At 43.0% G+C, this 18,479-nt stretch overlaps 1 protein-coding gene across 1 annotated transcript in view; it reads right to left on the reverse strand.

The window, feature by feature from the left end:
* Nucleotides 1-5,932: 5,932 nt before the first annotated feature.
* The window catches only part of LOC143299781 (conserved oligomeric Golgi complex subunit 5-like), a 43,087-nt gene continuing 30,540 nt past the window's right edge, over nucleotides 5,933-18,479 (reverse strand). The window contains exons 16-22 of the mRNA XM_076613192.1: nucleotides 17,240-17,302; nucleotides 13,913-14,016; nucleotides 12,730-12,858; nucleotides 11,275-11,460; nucleotides 10,026-10,152; nucleotides 8,952-9,031; nucleotides 5,933-7,997 (exon numbers count right to left, since the gene is read on the reverse strand). Coding sequence (XP_076469307.1) covers nucleotides 7,892-7,997; nucleotides 8,952-9,031; nucleotides 10,026-10,152; nucleotides 11,275-11,460; nucleotides 12,730-12,858; nucleotides 13,913-14,016; nucleotides 17,240-17,302 — 795 coding nt within the window. The 3' untranslated portion in view covers nucleotides 5,933-7,891. The remainder of the gene's footprint in view (nucleotides 7,998-8,951; nucleotides 9,032-10,025; nucleotides 10,153-11,274; nucleotides 11,461-12,729; nucleotides 12,859-13,912; nucleotides 14,017-17,239; nucleotides 17,303-18,479) is intronic.

The following is an 18,479-nucleotide window of genomic DNA, read 5'->3' on the forward strand; positions in this document are numbered from 1 at the left end:
TCTCAACGGCTTTCAGCAACAAAACAAGCAGCCGCTAACCAAAAACCTGTAGTTCTGTACCGCCATTGGTTGGCGTCGACGTCAAACGGTTGCTTTACCCAATCAGGAGAGAGATCGTTGTAGAGCATGGCTGGATTCTGCGAGCGTTAGTAGCACGCTTTGGTCCACGCCGAACGGTACGTTTGGGATTAAAGGCTTGGAGGGGGTTTGGATGGCCAGGGGGGTAGAGGGGGAGGGGGATTATCCGCCAGCTCAGGCGTATTGAACTCAAGTCCCTATACTTGGGCGATTTGTAATGCTGAGATCTGGCAGTCATTGCCGAGCCACGTACGTACGGTGGAGTTTTTTGATGACAATTACCAACACTCTCTGTAGCGCCCGATCCGATTCCTATGGGTCACAGTCAGTTAAGAGGGTGACTCCCTTGTATGTCTTACGGAATAAATCAGTGATAATGATAATAACAATCATCATTATCATCATCATCGTCATCATAATGATGATGATAATGATGCTCCAGATACAACAACTACTACTACTACTGCTACTAATAATGATTGTCAGTAATAATAATATAATAATAATAATAATCATGATAATGGTAACAATAATAATAAGAACAACAACAATAATAATAATGTCCGGATACTACTACTACTACTACTACTACTGCTAATAATAATAATATTAATATTAATAATAAAATTATTATTATTATGATAATAATAATAATAATGATAACAATAGTGATAATGATGATGATGATGATGATGATAATAATAATAATAATAATAATGATGATGATGATGATGATGATGATAGTGATAATGATAACGATAATGATAAATGATAAGAACGCGATACATGTAAACGCCTACTCTTAGATATGAGGGTACAAGCAAGATCGGGACAAACAACAACAACAACAACAACAAATATCCGAAAGTGTAACGACAGAGTGAGATTTGTACAAAGGCCTAATTCACAGCAAGACAGCTTGGACAGCCAGGGACGGTTTGCTGAAATAGGAAGAGGAGAGCGAAAGACCGGGGCTGGGGGGAGGAGGAGGATTTATTATATATATATATATATATATAAAGCAGATACCTTGTACGACCACAGTGACGTGGAACCAATGATCGAGGTCAACGTGACCCGAAGTTTTCCAACGATATCCAAATGAAACAGTGCATCGGCGGCTCCAATACAGGCAATTCATTGGAATCAGTCGAGCGACATACAGATGTAAAAAACTGATAAATAAAAAGTACCAACACACACACACACACACACACACACACACACACTCAACATGATCAACAGGAGATAACGATAAGCAGATCACACTATAAGCGGATCCACACAGAAAGCGAGGCAGAGGGACACACAGGACAAAAGAAATAAGTGTGGCACACGTCAGCGGGTAGGCTATTTTACGTCCCAATCCGGAACACGAAAGGAGGGGCAGTCATGCACAGGACAGGCGCTACATGCAGATCTTGATGCAAGATGAACACGCAAACTGCCGCCCTCTGTAACAGGCACCATACAAATAAGCTCTGCCAATACCACAACGCCCTGTTCCTCTGCGTGCAGGTTGTCCATAAATCAGAAATGTCGGCTGTTTTTTATGAGTACGTACACCGCGTCCCCTTCCATTCCGTTCCGGGCTCCAAAAACACACCCTCCTTATCCGTCAGCATTTTTGTTGTTGTTTGTTTCATTTTTTCTTGTTTATTGAATTTTTTTTCAGTTTTATGGGGTGGTGAAGAGTTGATCTCACCTATCTGCTGTCACCATTTTTGTTGTTGTTGTTTGTTTTATTTTTTTCTTGTTTATTCAAGGTCAAGTGGAGGGGGAGAAAATATCGGCGGCTGAGCCGTGATTCGAACCAGCGCGCTCAGATTCTCTCGCTTCCTAGGCGGACGCATTACCTCTAGGCCATCACTCCACATATTGGGCGGAAAGTCACAGATTCTGTGGCCTTTCCTGCCTTGCTGCCGTGGTCAGCTCAGTTTCGACCCCCATTCACTTCAGTGCTTGTAATGAGATCTTTGGTTTGGGTGGATTCAAGGAGGTCTGTTGTTGGAGAGATAAGGGTCTCCATAGTCTCAAGAGGGGGCTCGGTCCGCGACTAAACAATTAACGTCATCAGCCGGGGGCTGTTTAAATGGTGTCCTGTGTGCACATTTTTTCAAAGGTGACCAGTATTTTCAACATGGAAAGAGAGAGAGAGAGAGAGAGAGAGAGAGATGCTGCATTTCTGACATCTGTCCCCTCCCCAAAGTTTGATCTGATCAGGAGCAAAAGCAGAAGTGCCGCACAATCATTTGGCCAAGAAATCACTTCACAGCAGGACAAGGACCGATATGTAATGTACTGCTCATTCACCATCTTTGGGAAAGAATTATATTTAAGTACAATTTATATTTATTGCTTTTGAGTTGCCTTGACACAACTTAGAACAGGCGACCTCACAATAAACAACCTGCACAGATTCAGCGCTAATCCTGAAAGCAGACACTGCTTATTTTGTAAACATTATACAGAGGATGAGCATCATTTCTTTTTTATATGTCCGCGCTATCAAAGAACACGATTTTTGCCGATTGTGTGCACGCCACCTGTCTCCACTTTATTGTCCTGGAAAAATAGCCGAAAGTGGCGCTCTGTCTCTAAGTTTGTTTTTCATGCAATCAAGAGAAGAAAATCGTATTATGAAGACTGACTTGCATCATTTTCTAAGGGCTCCACTCCTTGGTTTAACGTTTGCTATCTCTAATCGATATGTGAGCTTGATATACAGACAGCACACTGTTGTTCCGCGTGGCTGTTGATACATCCAAACGTGTAATTAAATAAGAAACAAATGTTCGCGTGAGCATATCAGTAGCATTGATTATCGTTGTTCCAACTGTAGTGTGTTTATTTGATACATTTAGTACGCAACTGTGTTCATTTGAATCCGTTATCGGCGTACGTAGCAAGATGTACATGTGGATCCAACACTACCTCTTCGGCAGGACCGCAAGGGTCAAACTAGACGGCTTCCACAGCAGAAAGGTCAAGCTACGTGAGGGTGTCCCCCAGGGAGGAGTGCTTTCACCAACATTGTTTCTGTTGTATATCAACGACATCACAGACAACATCACGAAGCACGTCTCCAACAGTCTGCACGCAGACGACCTGGCAGTATGGACATCCGCTGAACACACCAGCACGGCCTCCTACCGGCTTCAGGAAGTCGTCAGCAATATCGCTACATGGACAGAAGACTGGGGTCTTGAGCTCAACACCACAAAAACCAACGCAACACTTTTCTCTCTCTCTACCGCCAACGAGCAAGTCAAGCTGAAGCTCCAGGGACAGGTCTAGCCCCAGACAGATACACCAACATTCCTTGGCGTCAAGTTGGTCACCCGCCTGACCTGGAGGCCCCAGATTGAGGAGATGGAGAGGAGAGGCATCCGCAAGCTAGCCCTGCTGAAGAAGCTGGCTGGGACGACTTGGGGAGCGGACAGCAGGCTTCTCGCCAGGGTCTACATGGGAGCGGTCAGACCCACCATGGAGTACGCCTCAACCTCGTGGGGCACAGCCTCCAAGACCAACAAGAGCCAGCTTGATAAAGTCCAAAACATGGGACTACGCCTCATACTTGGAGCCATGAGGTCCACGCCGATCCATGACATGGAGAAAACTGCTAACGTCGAGCCCCTGGAGAGAAGACGCGACCTGAAAGTCCTGATGCAGGGAGAGAAGCTCAGAAGACTGCCCTCACACCACCTACACCACAGTCTGGAGCAGCCCACCAAGAACCGTCTCAAACGTCAGAGCCTCAACCACCAGTATAAGGCACTCAGAGCACAGCACAGCGATGTTCTGGCGGCAAAAGGGGAGTCTTGCACTGACCTTGCCTTGCCTGACTGGAGGCTTGACCAAGAGATAGAGGCCACCATCAGCCTCAGAGTTCCTGGCATCACCACCAAAGACCAGCAACCAGCTACTCTCAAGATCCTGACTCTGGCCAAGATAGAGGAGTCCTACCCAGCCAGCTCCTGGACCCATGTATACACGGACGGATCAGCGGAGGAAGCCACACACAACGGAGGCAGTAGTGTCTACATCAGACTTCCCGATGGAGAGCACAGCAGCATCGCACTCCCTGGAGGAAAGCTCTGTTCCAATTTCAGAGCTGAAGTCCTGGCCATTAAAACAGCAGCAGAATTCCTCTCCTCCTGTGGAAAGCCCCTTGGCAGCATCTCCATCTTCACTGACTCCATGTCCACACTCCAGGCCCTTGACTCCCCTGATCCTGGTCCACTGATCCAGTCCCTTAAGGCCTCCCTCGTAACCCTTACCCAAACAGCCCCAACGACCCTCCAGTGGGTGCCTGCACATGTAGGCCTCCCAGGCAACGAGCGTGCAGACCACCTTGCCAAGGAAGGAAGCCAGCTCACACAGACGACCGTTCCTGCCACGTATGAAGAAGCTAAAACTCTCCTCCGCAGCAGATTCCGAAGAGGCTGGGTCACCCTGAACGGAGGCTACCAGGCACACCAAGATCCCATCAGGACACTGGAGAGAAGACACCAGACTACTATCTACCGCCTTCGCACAGGACACTGCGGCCTCCGAGCACACCTGAAGAGGATTGGAGTGGCAGCCACATCCCCATGTGATTGCGGCCAGGCTGACCAGACCCCATCCCATATTCTCCAAGACTGCCCCCTGTATGAGAAGATGCGGCAGCAGTCCTGGCCTGGGGGTGCGGACTTCAACACCAAGCTCCGGGGGACGGTAGCCGATCTTCACCGGACGTCCGAGTTTGTGGCATCCCTCGGACTTCGACCCTGAATGCGTAGCTGTCGAACGCAAAGAAGAAGAAGAATCCGTTGTCATTACCCCCACCCCGCCATTATTTACTTTCATTTATTTATTGGTTGCATATGGGCCTGTGGCCCAAATACGATTAAACCAACCGATCGGTTTGACCCAAAGGGAGCTTTCCTCCCCAAGAAAAAGATTTTTGACAAGTCTGGGAATTAGAAAGTGAAAAGAGAGACTGACAGACAGGCAGTTCGAGAGAGAGAGAGAGAGGGGGGGGGAATGGCGATTGGATAAAAAGCCAGACACTGAGACAGGAAATATGTTCTTTTCTTTTTTCTTCTCTCTCTCTCTTTCGTGTGTGTGTGTGTGTGTGTGTGTGTGTGTGCGTGTTAATTCCCAATGTGATAAGATGCCTTAGCTGTTTGTTTGGAGACTGCAAAATGGCAATCACAAAGCGTTCACCTATTATCTTTCTGCCGACTAGTTAGTCAGAACAAAACAACAATAACAATAATTATTATACAACGCTGCCAGAAGAAAACACCCCTTCCTTTATTCTGCCAGCATCTAATCATACCTGTAGCAGTGCCAGTGTGAACCACTGGTGCAGCAACAACCACACACACTGACAAGTAAGGGGATTGGTGGGGATTGTCCACGCTGAAATGAGATTACGAGATTAGCTTCGACACACCAGTGGTTTAATCCGTGTGTCAATTTCACTTGAACGATTTCCTCTGACGGGTTCTGCACTCACCGAGTGGTGTGGTGACTATTCACTGATTTGCCAGGATGAAAATTAATTGTGATCAGTTTTCTGTGTCAGATCTGTAACGTGTGAGTGCACGGGCAGTAGTATTGCTGTACCTGCCTGTCTCTTTCTCACACACATACAGGAATGCGCACACACACATACACCACATGCACGCACACACAAATACAAACACACATACACACACTACCCACAGAGGAAAAGTAGCAGATCATGTTATACGTTCACTCGCTATTTACTTTTCACACGCACGCACGCATGCACGCACGCACGCACGCACGCACACACACACACAAGCACACACACAGGAAAAGAACAGACAAACTCTGTATGCTCACCTTGCTATTTACTTCAGCAAGAACCCACAAATGTATATGCTGTTGCATTCACAGCATACTCAGATTCACACTTATAATCGCAAATTTTCTTGCAATAAATACAGCACTGTGCTGTATTCAAACACACATATACATGCGCACACACACGCACATGCACTCATACATACACACACACACACATACTGCTCAGAAAAAGTAGCACACATGCACACCACATACACCTACACAGATGAACACACAAACAAGCACAGAGATTCTACACAAATCAAAGTGGACAACTCATGATGTGGTTCATCATCAACCAAAACGAATCCCTCTGTTTTCCAGTAAATAAATCACACACAATATACGAGTCCATAAAACAAGAGTTGAAATTCCATGTAAGAAACAAAACCACCCATTCTTTCAAAAGGAAAAAAACAAAAAACCTCTTGCATAGTTAGCAGCTCACTTCCCAGTCACTACCCCTCTTCAGCCATTCAGCGACTGAGAGGAACGTAGGTACAAAGTGCAGTGCACGGTCTCCTCTGGTGTGTGGCCTCCTTGCAAGCTAACATAGATAATTCCCTATGCACTGCATGGTGCTGACACTGTGGCAGACAAACTGGGTGTGGCTGTGTGTGTGTGTGAGGGGGAGCCCCTGAGTGGGGAGAACTGGGGAGAACTTGGATGAACGGTGTGAAAAAGTGCAAGATGATGGTGCAGCAAGAAAAAAAGAGACAGACAAAAAGGAGAAAAAAAAAAAAGGGATGTGATTTTGCTCTGAGTTCAGAGAGCTGTATCCAAGAAATCATCCAACTTCACAAGTGGCTTTTGACCTTTTCTTTTCCAAATCTTCCTTTTTGTACTAGAAATTGAAGAAGAAAAAAAAAAAATCAGTATGGGCTGGGATGCTGTATGCATCACGCCTGAAAGTGAAACACCTTTGGTAAGCAGTGGTTGAAACACTACCCCCCCCACCACCCCTCCAATTCATTTTATTAAGCATCTTGCACAAACAGGCATGTTGATGTGCAATAAGAGCTTCAGTCTCCAAAAGAAAACTTGAAATATTCTTCAGGAAGCACATACAAAACCCTCAAAATTGCACAGTTTGCAGACAACAAATATCACCATCACAGAATCTTTTCTTTCTTTTTTTTCCCTTCCCCCCCCCCCCACCCCCAACAAAATCTAAGAGACAAGTCCCCCAAAAAATGTATTATATTTACAAGTTTATATTTCCAGATTTGGAGCTATGGGGTAAAAAAAAAAAAATATATATATATATATACTTTTAATATACATTTTTATTTATAGTGATAGATGTCACAACTGGAGATCAAGGTGTCACAGTACATACAATAATCAACATGCGTATGCATGTGTTTGGTGCAGGGAAAAGAAAATGAAACAGGAACCTGGGTTAGGTGTTAGTATGGGGGGGGGGGGGGTGTGAGAGAGAGAGAAAAAGAGCATGTGTATGAACACATGCTTGTTTGGATATTATATATATACACATATATATATATATACACATATATATATATATATATATATATATATATTAAGGAACTGATTAAGGAACAAAAAAACCAACAAATTAAGCACCTGAAATGCATACTTTAGAGTCTGCAGAGAAAAAAAAAAAAAAGGAGAGAGAAATGGATATGAAGAGTGGTCTGTGGTTGACTTCCTTCCCCTTGAAGGCCATTTAGCCAATCACTGACCTCTTCTCTGAAGAAATAGCCAATCAGCAAAAAGCCTTTATGCTGGAATGTTTTACCCAACTAAAAAGAAAAAAAAAAAAAGCCTTTTTCTGTGCAAGATACTATGCAGAAACCAGCCAATCAATGCTGCCCTTCAGTTCTGGAGGAGGAGTCCACCAATCAGTGAAGTCCTTACGTAAGCTTTCTCTGTCTTTCATGCAGCCTTTCACCAATCGTTGAAACCCTTTCGTGAAGCTGCAGACCAATCAATGCAGTCCTTTCTGCAGCAAATCCAGCATGATGGGGTAGACAGGAGCGTACTCTTTGCTCCCTCGCTGACGCACCAGTTTGGCGTAAGCTTCCAAAGCACCCCTGTTGATAAGGCAAAGGGTCAGATTACTTGTTTTGGGGGTACAGAAAACAATATGTTGATAAAGGCAAAGGGTCAGATTACTTGTTTTGGGGGTACAGAAAACACCCTGTTGATAAAGGCAAAGGGTTAGATTACTTGTTCTGGGGGTACAGAAAACAATATGTTGATAAAGGCAAAGGGTCAGATTACTTGTTCTGGGGGTACAGAAAAACACCCTGTTGATAAAGGCAAAGGGTCAGATTACTTGTTCTGGGGGTACAGAAAACAATATGTTGATAAAGGCAAAGGGTTAGATTACTTGTTCTGGGGGTACAGAAAACAATATGGTATCATGCATGGTTGTGTGCACCATTTAACTGCTGATCTCTCTCTATCTCTCTGTCTTACACTGTTGCTCTCCTTGTCAAGCTCTTTATTAATCTGATGAAAATTAAATTCACATTCCAGCAATTCAGGTGAAACCTAAAATGTCTTTTCTCGTTTACTGTGATGAAAATTACAATTATGTTAAAGAAGTTCAAACAAAACCCAAAATGTCCCACGCTCGTTTGAGCAAAGGACAACTTCACTTTTCTAGGGCCTATCATCCAGTGCCACCCCCACCCCTTCCCAAAACCTCCCTGTCTTTTTTTTTGTGACCATCCCCTCCTCCCTCCAACCCACACAACACCTTACCGCTCTCTCCCTCTTTGTCCCTCAATTGGTTTCTTTTGAGGGAAATGCTACTAACGGGCTTACTGCTAATCAGTACTTGATTCCATTTACTTCCAAAAAAAATTATGAATTCATTTCTTTATTGATATCTTTATCATCTTTTTACTTGTTGGTTTATTTATTTATGTCCTTATTTGTTTTTATTCATGCAGTCATTTATTCATTTACTTATGTATTTACTGATTTATTTTTGGAAGATGGAAAAATCCCAAAGCAAACAGAAAGAAAGCAGCACTGACTTGATAAACTGAAGGCGGTCAGCTTCTGAAGTGTGATCGTCCAGCCAGGCAGAGTAACGGCTCACTGACCAGTCTGACACCTGTACACATACACACAGAGAGAGTTTCAGTTTCATGAAGGTGACAAAGCATGAAAGCATGCAGACTGATTAATGTGAACTGTGTGTGGTTCGTCCGTCAGGATCGACGAGGACCATCTGGTCATACTGGAGGAGTGTGGGTTGGGCTCTGTGGGTGCGCAGATTGACCAGTCAATGTGAACTACACACAAAACAAAAACATACCATGCTCTGCAAACCTACATGCACCCACACATTCAGGCATGCAAATACACATACACAGAGATATGCACCACACATATGCAACATTATGCAGTATCACAGACACATACACAGAGATATGCACCACACATATGCAACATTATGCAGTATCACAGACACATACACAGAGATATGCACCACACATATGCAACATTATGCAGTATCACAGACACATACACAGAGATATACACCACACATATGCAACATTATGCAGTATCACAGACACCAAGGCCACACCCTCAACCAACAAGCATACATACCCTGCCCCCCCCCCCCCCCCCCCACACACCAAGAAAACAAATCTAATCTGTATGGACATGGCCTTGCATACAGCATTCAAGAACAGATGCCTAAGTTTCGCTCTGTGAGAAAGCTACAGCTCCAAATGTTAGCAAAAGCTTTATAGACATGTTCTTTTGTGCAGCAATCAAAGAGTACAACCGACACGCACACATGCACACACACACACACACACACACACACACACGCACAATATTACATGTCTACATGACTGTGTATTTATGTGTACGTGACTGAAATCTGACTGAATGACGCAGGAAACGAATGATGAGCGCCCAATGGCAGCTGTCAGTCGGCTGCTCTGCCCAGGTAGGCAGCCTGTTGTGCAGCTGACTGTGTGTGTTTGTAAAGCGCTTGGAGCTTGGTCACCGACAGAGGATGGGAGCTGTATAGGTGTACCCATATCACCATCATCAACGCACACAGTGGGCCATAGAAAATCCTGTCCACTTACCTGGTGGGGAGACCTGAGCTCTGTGGGCGCTCGGGCAAAGAGGAAATGCAGCACACAGCTGTAAGGGATGATCTCCCCTAGCGCGGGACTCTGGGAAACGTGCTCCACCGTCTGGAACAACAGGGGTCTGCACACAGCACATCAAGATACCTTCATGGAATAATAATGATGATAATGATAACAATAATACAGCACATCCAGATACCTTCATAGAATAATGATAATGATAACAATAACACAGCACATCCAGATACCTTCATGGAATAATAATGATGATGATAATGATAACAATAACACAGCACATCCAGATACCTTCAGAGAATAATGATAACAATAACACAGCACATCCAGATACCTTCATAGAATAATAATGATGATAATGATAACAATAACACAGCACATCCAGATACCTTCATGGAATAATAATGATGATAATGATAACAATAACACAGCACATCCAGATACCTTCATAGAATAATAATAATAACACAGCACATCCAGATACCTTCAGAGAATAATAATGATAATAATAATGGTGGTAATAACAATAACAATAATAATGATGATAATACTGATAATAATATTATTAATACTACTACTACTGATAATAATACTTATAAGAAGAATAATAATAACAATAATAATAATAATAATACAACAATAATAATGATAACAACAATAATAATAATAATGATAATAATAATAACTTATAAGATTAATAACAATTGATAACAATCATGCTAAAGCAAAAATGATGCTAAAGAAAACTGGCAAGTTCCCTTCTGAAATAATTCTGGAACACTGAAAATTGTGTGGTGAGATGGGCTGTGTAAAAGTATAAGCTTTGTCACACCTTATGGAGTCCACAACATGTCACGCAACATTTACTGTTCTGCTGTGTAAAAGTATAAGCTTTGTCACACCTTATGGAGTCCACAACATGTCACGGAACATTTACTGTTCTGCTGTGTAAAAGTATAAGCTTTATCACACCTTATGGAGTCCACATCAACATGTCAGACAACATTTACTGTTCTGCCCATAGGATTTTCAGGCTGAATAGTCTGAGCAGTGGTCTGTCTATATTTCCAAATTAAGAATTTGTTTTTATCTGCAAACCTTATTCTGATTATAGAAAAAAAATTAGAAAAAAAAAAAGAAATGGTTAGGATAGATTTTTTTTTCTTGCAAAGTCCAACGCTTTAACCATTCGGCTGTTGCGCCTGTCAGAGAGAAACGAAACGCTGACCTGAAGGCCCGCAGGATGCGGTAGTCCCGGCCCAGATCAGCCACACGGCGGCAGAAGGGGGAGATGGCCATCTCCATCTGGGCAAAGTCCGCCGCCAGCCTCAGCTTCCCCCCCTCCCCCAGCGGCCGGATCAGGCTGGCATGACGCACGAACAGCTCCACGCAGCGACGCGCCACCGGGAGCAGGCTGAGAAAAAATAAATAAATAAAAATGTTTTTGATTCAAATTTCTTGCAAGTATTAGCCATTTGAGTGCCATGAGGCGGGGGGGTGGGGGTGGGGGATAAACAAACAAATGCACAAACAGTAGAAAGTGGTGTTTCAAATCATATTATCCAGAACAACCAGCTGTGTTTCAAGTCCTAAATCAATATTCAGAACAACCAACCAACAACTTCAAAAAAAACAAAATGATCTGGAGATATACCACTTCAGACCAGATATCCAAATGTTCAGCCTTCCACAGTCATTTCCCTTTTTTCATTATGGATCAGTGACGTCACCACACAATACATACATGGCCCTCTGGGGGTTAACCTTATTCCTCCCTAGCAAATCGGCTTTTATTAATTCCCCTTTCCCAAGGAAAATCAGACAAGTACTTGTCATCAGCTCAGTTACAGAAAAAAACATTTCCAATAACATGATTGTATCAAACGTGGCTGGAAGTACAACTTATCTCCCAGTACTGAAAGATGAAGGTCACAGAAAGTGCTTTCTTATATCACTGTGGTTCACACACCTGTCAGTGCATACTCACGTCTTTTAACACACACACACACACACACACACACATGTCCACGCATGCACAACAAGCTCAACACACACACAGAGTACAGCAGCCATTTATTGTTAAACATTTCATTTTGAACAACACCCCCCCCCCCATTCCACCCACACACAAACACGTCCATGCTCCCATCCACCCACTCAACCACACACGCACTCCTCCCCGCCCTCCTCCCCACCCCCACCCCCACACACAGAGACATACACACACATATAAACACGTCCCATACCTCCACCCACCCACTTCCCACACACGCACTCCCCCACCCTACACACTCACACAAATATATATAGTAGCCATTTTATTGCCTGATTAATTAACATTAAACCAACAACACACACACACACACACACACACACACAAACACCCCCTCCCTCCTCCCCCCCACACCCCCACCCCCCCACCAACAAACACCCCCCTCCCTCCCATACACACACACAAACACACCCCTCCCTCACACACACACACTCACGCACCCTCACCACTCCCTCACACACACACACACAAACACCCCCCTCTCTCCCACACAAACAAACACAAACACACACACACACTCTCCCCCCTCCCTCCAACACAACACCAACACACACACACCCTCTCCCCCTCCCTCCAACACAACACCAACACACACACACACACACACACACACATGCTGCCAACACTCACTGGTCCATGATGAAGTCTCTGCAGTGGAACTGGGAGAAGTAGTCGGCCTGGCAGCGTGAAACAAAGCCCTGCAGTTCCTTCATGAACAGAGAGCAGGGGGCCGCCTCCTGGTTCCCTGAGGGCGCCGGCCTGTGGTCCACACACACACACACACACACATGTATACACACACACACACACACACACATGTATACACACACACACACACACACACACACACACATGTATACACACACACACACACGTATACACACACACACACACGTATACACACACACACACACACACACATGTATACACACACACACACATGTATACACACACACACACACACACACACACACATGTATACACACACACACATACACATGTATACACACACACACACACATGTATACACACACACACACACATGTATACACACACACACACACACACACACACACACATGTACACACACACACACACACACACACACACACACACATGTATACACACACACACACATGTACACACACACACACACATGTATACACACACACACACACACACACATGTACACACACACACACACACACATGTATACACACACACACACACACACTGCCAGGTCCTTTGATTTTTTTCCTTCCAAATCTTTGTTAAATAGTCCAACTGGGTTGTTGTTATAAGTATGACTTTTAATTTCTTTTTTTTTTCTTTAACACCTATATGTTTTAGAGTTGGAAAGTTATTCTTTTAGCAAGATGGTTGTTAAGTTACTGCAGATACTTTCATCAATGTCTTCATCATCATCCTTGATGTCGGAACCTTCAGTTTGAAGCATTTCAATCACTCCAGCAGTGGTAAAAAGCAGCCATTGTGATCTATTTTGCTCCAAAACATTTCGCCTGCAATGCCATTTTCGATAACTATGCAGATTAGCTTGTGATGTGAGGCGCCCAAGTCAATCACTCACCAGCCAGTGTGTTGTCACGGAATCTCAAGATGAAACTTTCCATTCAACCCTTGACACATTCACAATGCCCCGTGTAGCTGCGATTGTTATACTACCTCATAGGGAAAACGTGGACAATTTTTCAATAGTCAAAACCGCTGTCACGTTCTGTTGCCCAGAGAGAGTTAACCAAACATGAAGAAGAATAAGTAAAAAAGGAGAAGAAGAATAAAATAAGTGACTGACCCGGAAAAGTCCTCCTGGTGCATGGTGAGGATGATGGCCTCCAGAGCATCGCTGAGTGAGGACAGCAGAGGGCTGATGGCTGTGCCCATCAACTGGCCCACCTTCTGCAATCATTCAAATATAAAGATGATCATAATGATAACAACAAGAACAACTAGGCCCAACACATGGCTTATATCACAGACTGACTTAAGAGGAGGACTTTGTATTATACTCCATGTTTGGTGATACATATTCTTACCATGTCAAACTGATGCAAACAGGCCTATCGGTTTGCTCTGCATGGCCAAATTTCGTGCGGCTAACAGTGAAAAGATGACCCGTCTTGCCCAGTCCGCTCTTAGCCAATCAAACGCCTCTAAAAGCTATAAACGCTGAACCATTCCTTTGGCCAAGGCTCTCCACGCCATCTTGTCAGCTTTACTGCAATGGAGAATCATTTACAACTTAGTCTTTTGTGAAGGTCTGTGACTCTCAAACCAGGAGGCAAGACTGCACTGGCTCTTAGTGCTGCAGCCTTGGGGGCTAGATGTTTGTTGGGAACCATCCCAACGCCGACTGTCCTAAAACCCTCTTGGCGGAGAGAGTGGGGATGTAACTTGGGCAAGACACTCTCCATTATAATCAAATTCTAGCCCAGATAGTCCGGACAGCAGTTGCCTCCTCTGCTGTTCTAACAGTCATAGTCAGTCATGACTGACTTTCATACAATGATAATAATAATAATAATAATTAATAATAATATTTATAATGATAACAGCAATAACAATAACAATAATGATGATGATAATATAAATAATGATAATGATAATGCAAACAACTGCAACATTAATAACAATAGTGAATGGCATTTGTGTTGACGCATTTCTCTAAATTACTGCAGACTCAATGTGCTGGTAAACGATGGCCTAGAGGTAACACGTCCACCTAGGAAGCAAGAGAATCTGAGCATGTTCACGGTCCAGCTGCCAATATTTTCTACCCCTCCACTAGACCTTGAGTGGTGGGCTGGACGCTAGTCATTCGGATGAGATGATAAACCGAGGTCCCGTGTGCAGCATGCACTTTGCGCACGTAAAAGAACCCACGGCAACAAAAGGGTTGTTCCTGGCAAAATTCTGCAGAAAAATCCACTCTGATAGGGAAAACAAATCAAACAGCACGCAAGAAAAATGACCAAAAAATGGGTGGCGCTGCAGTGTAGCGATGCGCTCTCCCTGGGGAGAGCAGCCTGACTTTCACACAGAGAAATCTGTTGTGATAAAATAAAGAAATACAAATACAATACAATACAAATAATCCCAAATAATCCCACAGCCACACACAGCCAGGCTGTACTGATGACTGACCAGCTCAAACCATACACCTGTACACATGTACCCATCAGCAAAAAAATATAGCAAAGATTAAAAGTGGAGACCAACAACAACAACAACAACAAAAATCACAAAAACTCTTCAGTGAATTCAACTCTTTCTCCATAGTTGTGGCCGACTGATGAATATGCGTGTGCGTGCATCTGTCTGTGTGTGTGTGTTTATGTCTATGTCTGTGAGAGAGAGAGAGAGAGAGAGAGAGAGAGAGAGACACACACACACTGGGAGACAGACAAAGGTAAACCAACAGAGGAGGCCAGGGTACAGATGCAGAACAGCAGCGTAGTTCAAACATAACCCGATAATCAGGTTGATCTAAGTTTAACTGAACAGCAACTGCATCTTAGACTTCAAAAGACTTGTTTACCACTGCACGTGTGCTGCAGAGTTTGGCTGGGTTTTTGCCAGGGAACAGGGCTGGCACACAACATGAGGGGGAAATGAAGGAAATAAATAAACTTTTTTAAAAATATGTCTATCTATCTAGCTGTCTGTCTATGTATCTCTATCTAGCTGTCTGTCTATCTATGTATCTCTATCTAGCTGTCTGTCTATGTATCTCTATCTAGCTGTCTATCTATGTATCTCTATCTAGCTGTCTATCTATGTATCTCTATCTAGCTGTCTATCTATGTATCTCTATCTAGCTGTCTGTCTATCTATGTATCTCTATCTAGCTGTCTGTCTATCTATGTATCTCTATCTAGCTGTCTGTCTATGTATCTCTATCTAGCTGTCTGTCTATCTATGTATCTCTATCTAGCTGTCTATCTATGTATCTCTATCTAGCTGTCTGTCTATGTATCTCTATCTAGCTGTCTGTCTATCTATGTATCTCTATCTATCTAGCTGTCTGTCTATCTATGTATCTCTATCTAGCTGTCTGTCTATCTATGTATCTCTGTCTAGCTGTCTATCTATGTATCTCTATCTAGCTGTCTGTCTATGTATCTCTATCTAGCTGTCTGTCTATCTATGTATCTCTATCTATCTAGCTGTCTGTCTATCTATGTATCTCTATCTAGCTGTCTGTCTATCTATGTATCTCTGTCTAGCTGTCTATCTATGTATCTCTGTCTAGCTGTCTGTCTATCTATGTATCTCTGTCTAGCTGTCTGTCTGTCTATGTATCTCTATCTAGCTGTCTGTCTATCTATGTATCTCTATCTAGCTGTCTGTCTATCTATCTCTATCTAGCTGTCTATCTATCTATGTATCTCTGTCTAGCTGTCTGTCTATGTATCTCTATCTAGCTGTCTGTCTATCTATGTATCTCTATCTAGCTGTCTGTCTATGTATCTCTATCTAGCTGTCTATCTATGTATCTCTGTCTAGCTGTCTGTCTATCTATGTATCTCTATCTAGCTGTCTATCTATGTATCTCTATGTAGCTATCTGTATGTCTATGTATCTCTATCTAGCTGTCTATCTATGTATCTCTATCTAGCTGTCTGTCTATCTATGTATCTCTATCTAGCTATCTGTATGTCTATCTATGTATCTCTGTCTAGCTAGCTATCTGTCTGTCTGTCTATCTTTGTATCTCTATCTAGCTATCTGTCTATCTATGTATCTCTGTCTAGCTAGCTAGCTGTCTGTCTATGTATCTCTATCTAGCTATCTGTCTATCTATTTATCTCTAGTTAGCTATCTGTCTATCTATGTATCTCTATCTATCTATCTATCTGTCTGTCTATCTATGTATCTATCTGTCTGTCTGAATAGATAGACAAATAGATGGATGGACAGATAGATGTAGATATATATCACCTATATGTCTATGTCTGTGTCTATCTACCTATCTATTCTATCTATCTGTCTTGTCTGTCTGGTTGTCTGTCTGTATATATCTATAATCTATCCATCTGTCTATCTACATCTATATATATATATATCTATATCGGAAAAAAAAAGAATAAAACAAAAACACACAAGAGAATATAGAGCTGACCTCAAGTGATGATTCCACACAAGATCTGGCCTCCTCAGGAAAGTTTGTCAACCCTGAAAGAACCTGAAAACACAGTATGCTGAACACTTTAACATCATCAACAGGAAAACACAGTATGCTGAACTTAACATCATCAACAGGAAAACACAGTATGCTGAACTTAACATCATCAACAGGAAAACACAGTGTGTTGAACTTAACATCATCAACAGGAAAACACAGTATGCTGAACACTTTAACATCATCAACAGGAAAACACAGTATGCTGAACTTAACATCATCAACAGGAAAACACAGTATGCTGAACTTAACATCATCAACAGGAAAACACAGTATGCTGAACACTTTAACATCATCAACAGGAAAACACAGTGTGTTGAACTTAACATCATCAACAGGAAAACACAGTATGCTGAACTTAACATCATCAACAGGAAAACACAGTATGCTGAACTTAACATCATCAACAGGAAAACACAGTGTGTTGAACTTAACATCATCAACAGGAAAACACAGTATGCTGAACACTTTAACATCATCAACAGGAAAACACAGTATGCTGAACTTAACATCATCAACAGGAAAACACAGTGTGTTGAACTTAACATCATCAACAGGAAAACACAGTGTGCTGAACTTGACATCATCAACAGGAAAACACAGTATGCTGAACACTTCAACATCATCAACAGGAAAAGAATCCATTCACAGCCTCTATTAAACAAGCCAATTCAGCACAATTTTCTGGCTTTGAAAAAAGTTCTGATGATAAGTACACAAGTATATATTTTTGTGAAGTATATACACACACCCATGGTAAAAAAAATTTTTTCTCAACTTCAGTATATGCACATGTACATGATACCTGACATACACTGCACCACCTTCTGGCATTTTTTGTTCCCTGTGAAAACAAGTATCTGGTGCGTGCGTGCGTGTGTGTGTATGTATGTGTGTTTGTGTGTATGTGTGTGTGTGTGTGTGTGTGTGTGTGTGTGTGTGCATGAGTGTGTGTGTGATAAAGAGACAGTGTGAGAGACAGAGAGAGAGTTTCAGTTTTCAGTAGCTCAAGGAGGCATCACTGCGTTCAGGCAAATCCATATACGCTACACCACATCTGCCAAGCAGATGCCTGACAGAGGGGAGAGTTAGGGTTAGGGTTAGACAGAGAGAAACAAACAGCAATAACGAGACTTTCAATTTCAGTTTCAAGGAGACATCAAAGTGTACAGACTGATCC

This window comes from Babylonia areolata, chromosome 25 (assembly GCF_041734735.1).
Source record: "Babylonia areolata isolate BAREFJ2019XMU chromosome 25, ASM4173473v1, whole genome shotgun sequence".
Taxonomy (NCBI): domain Eukaryota; kingdom Metazoa; phylum Mollusca; class Gastropoda; order Neogastropoda; family Buccinidae; genus Babylonia; species Babylonia areolata.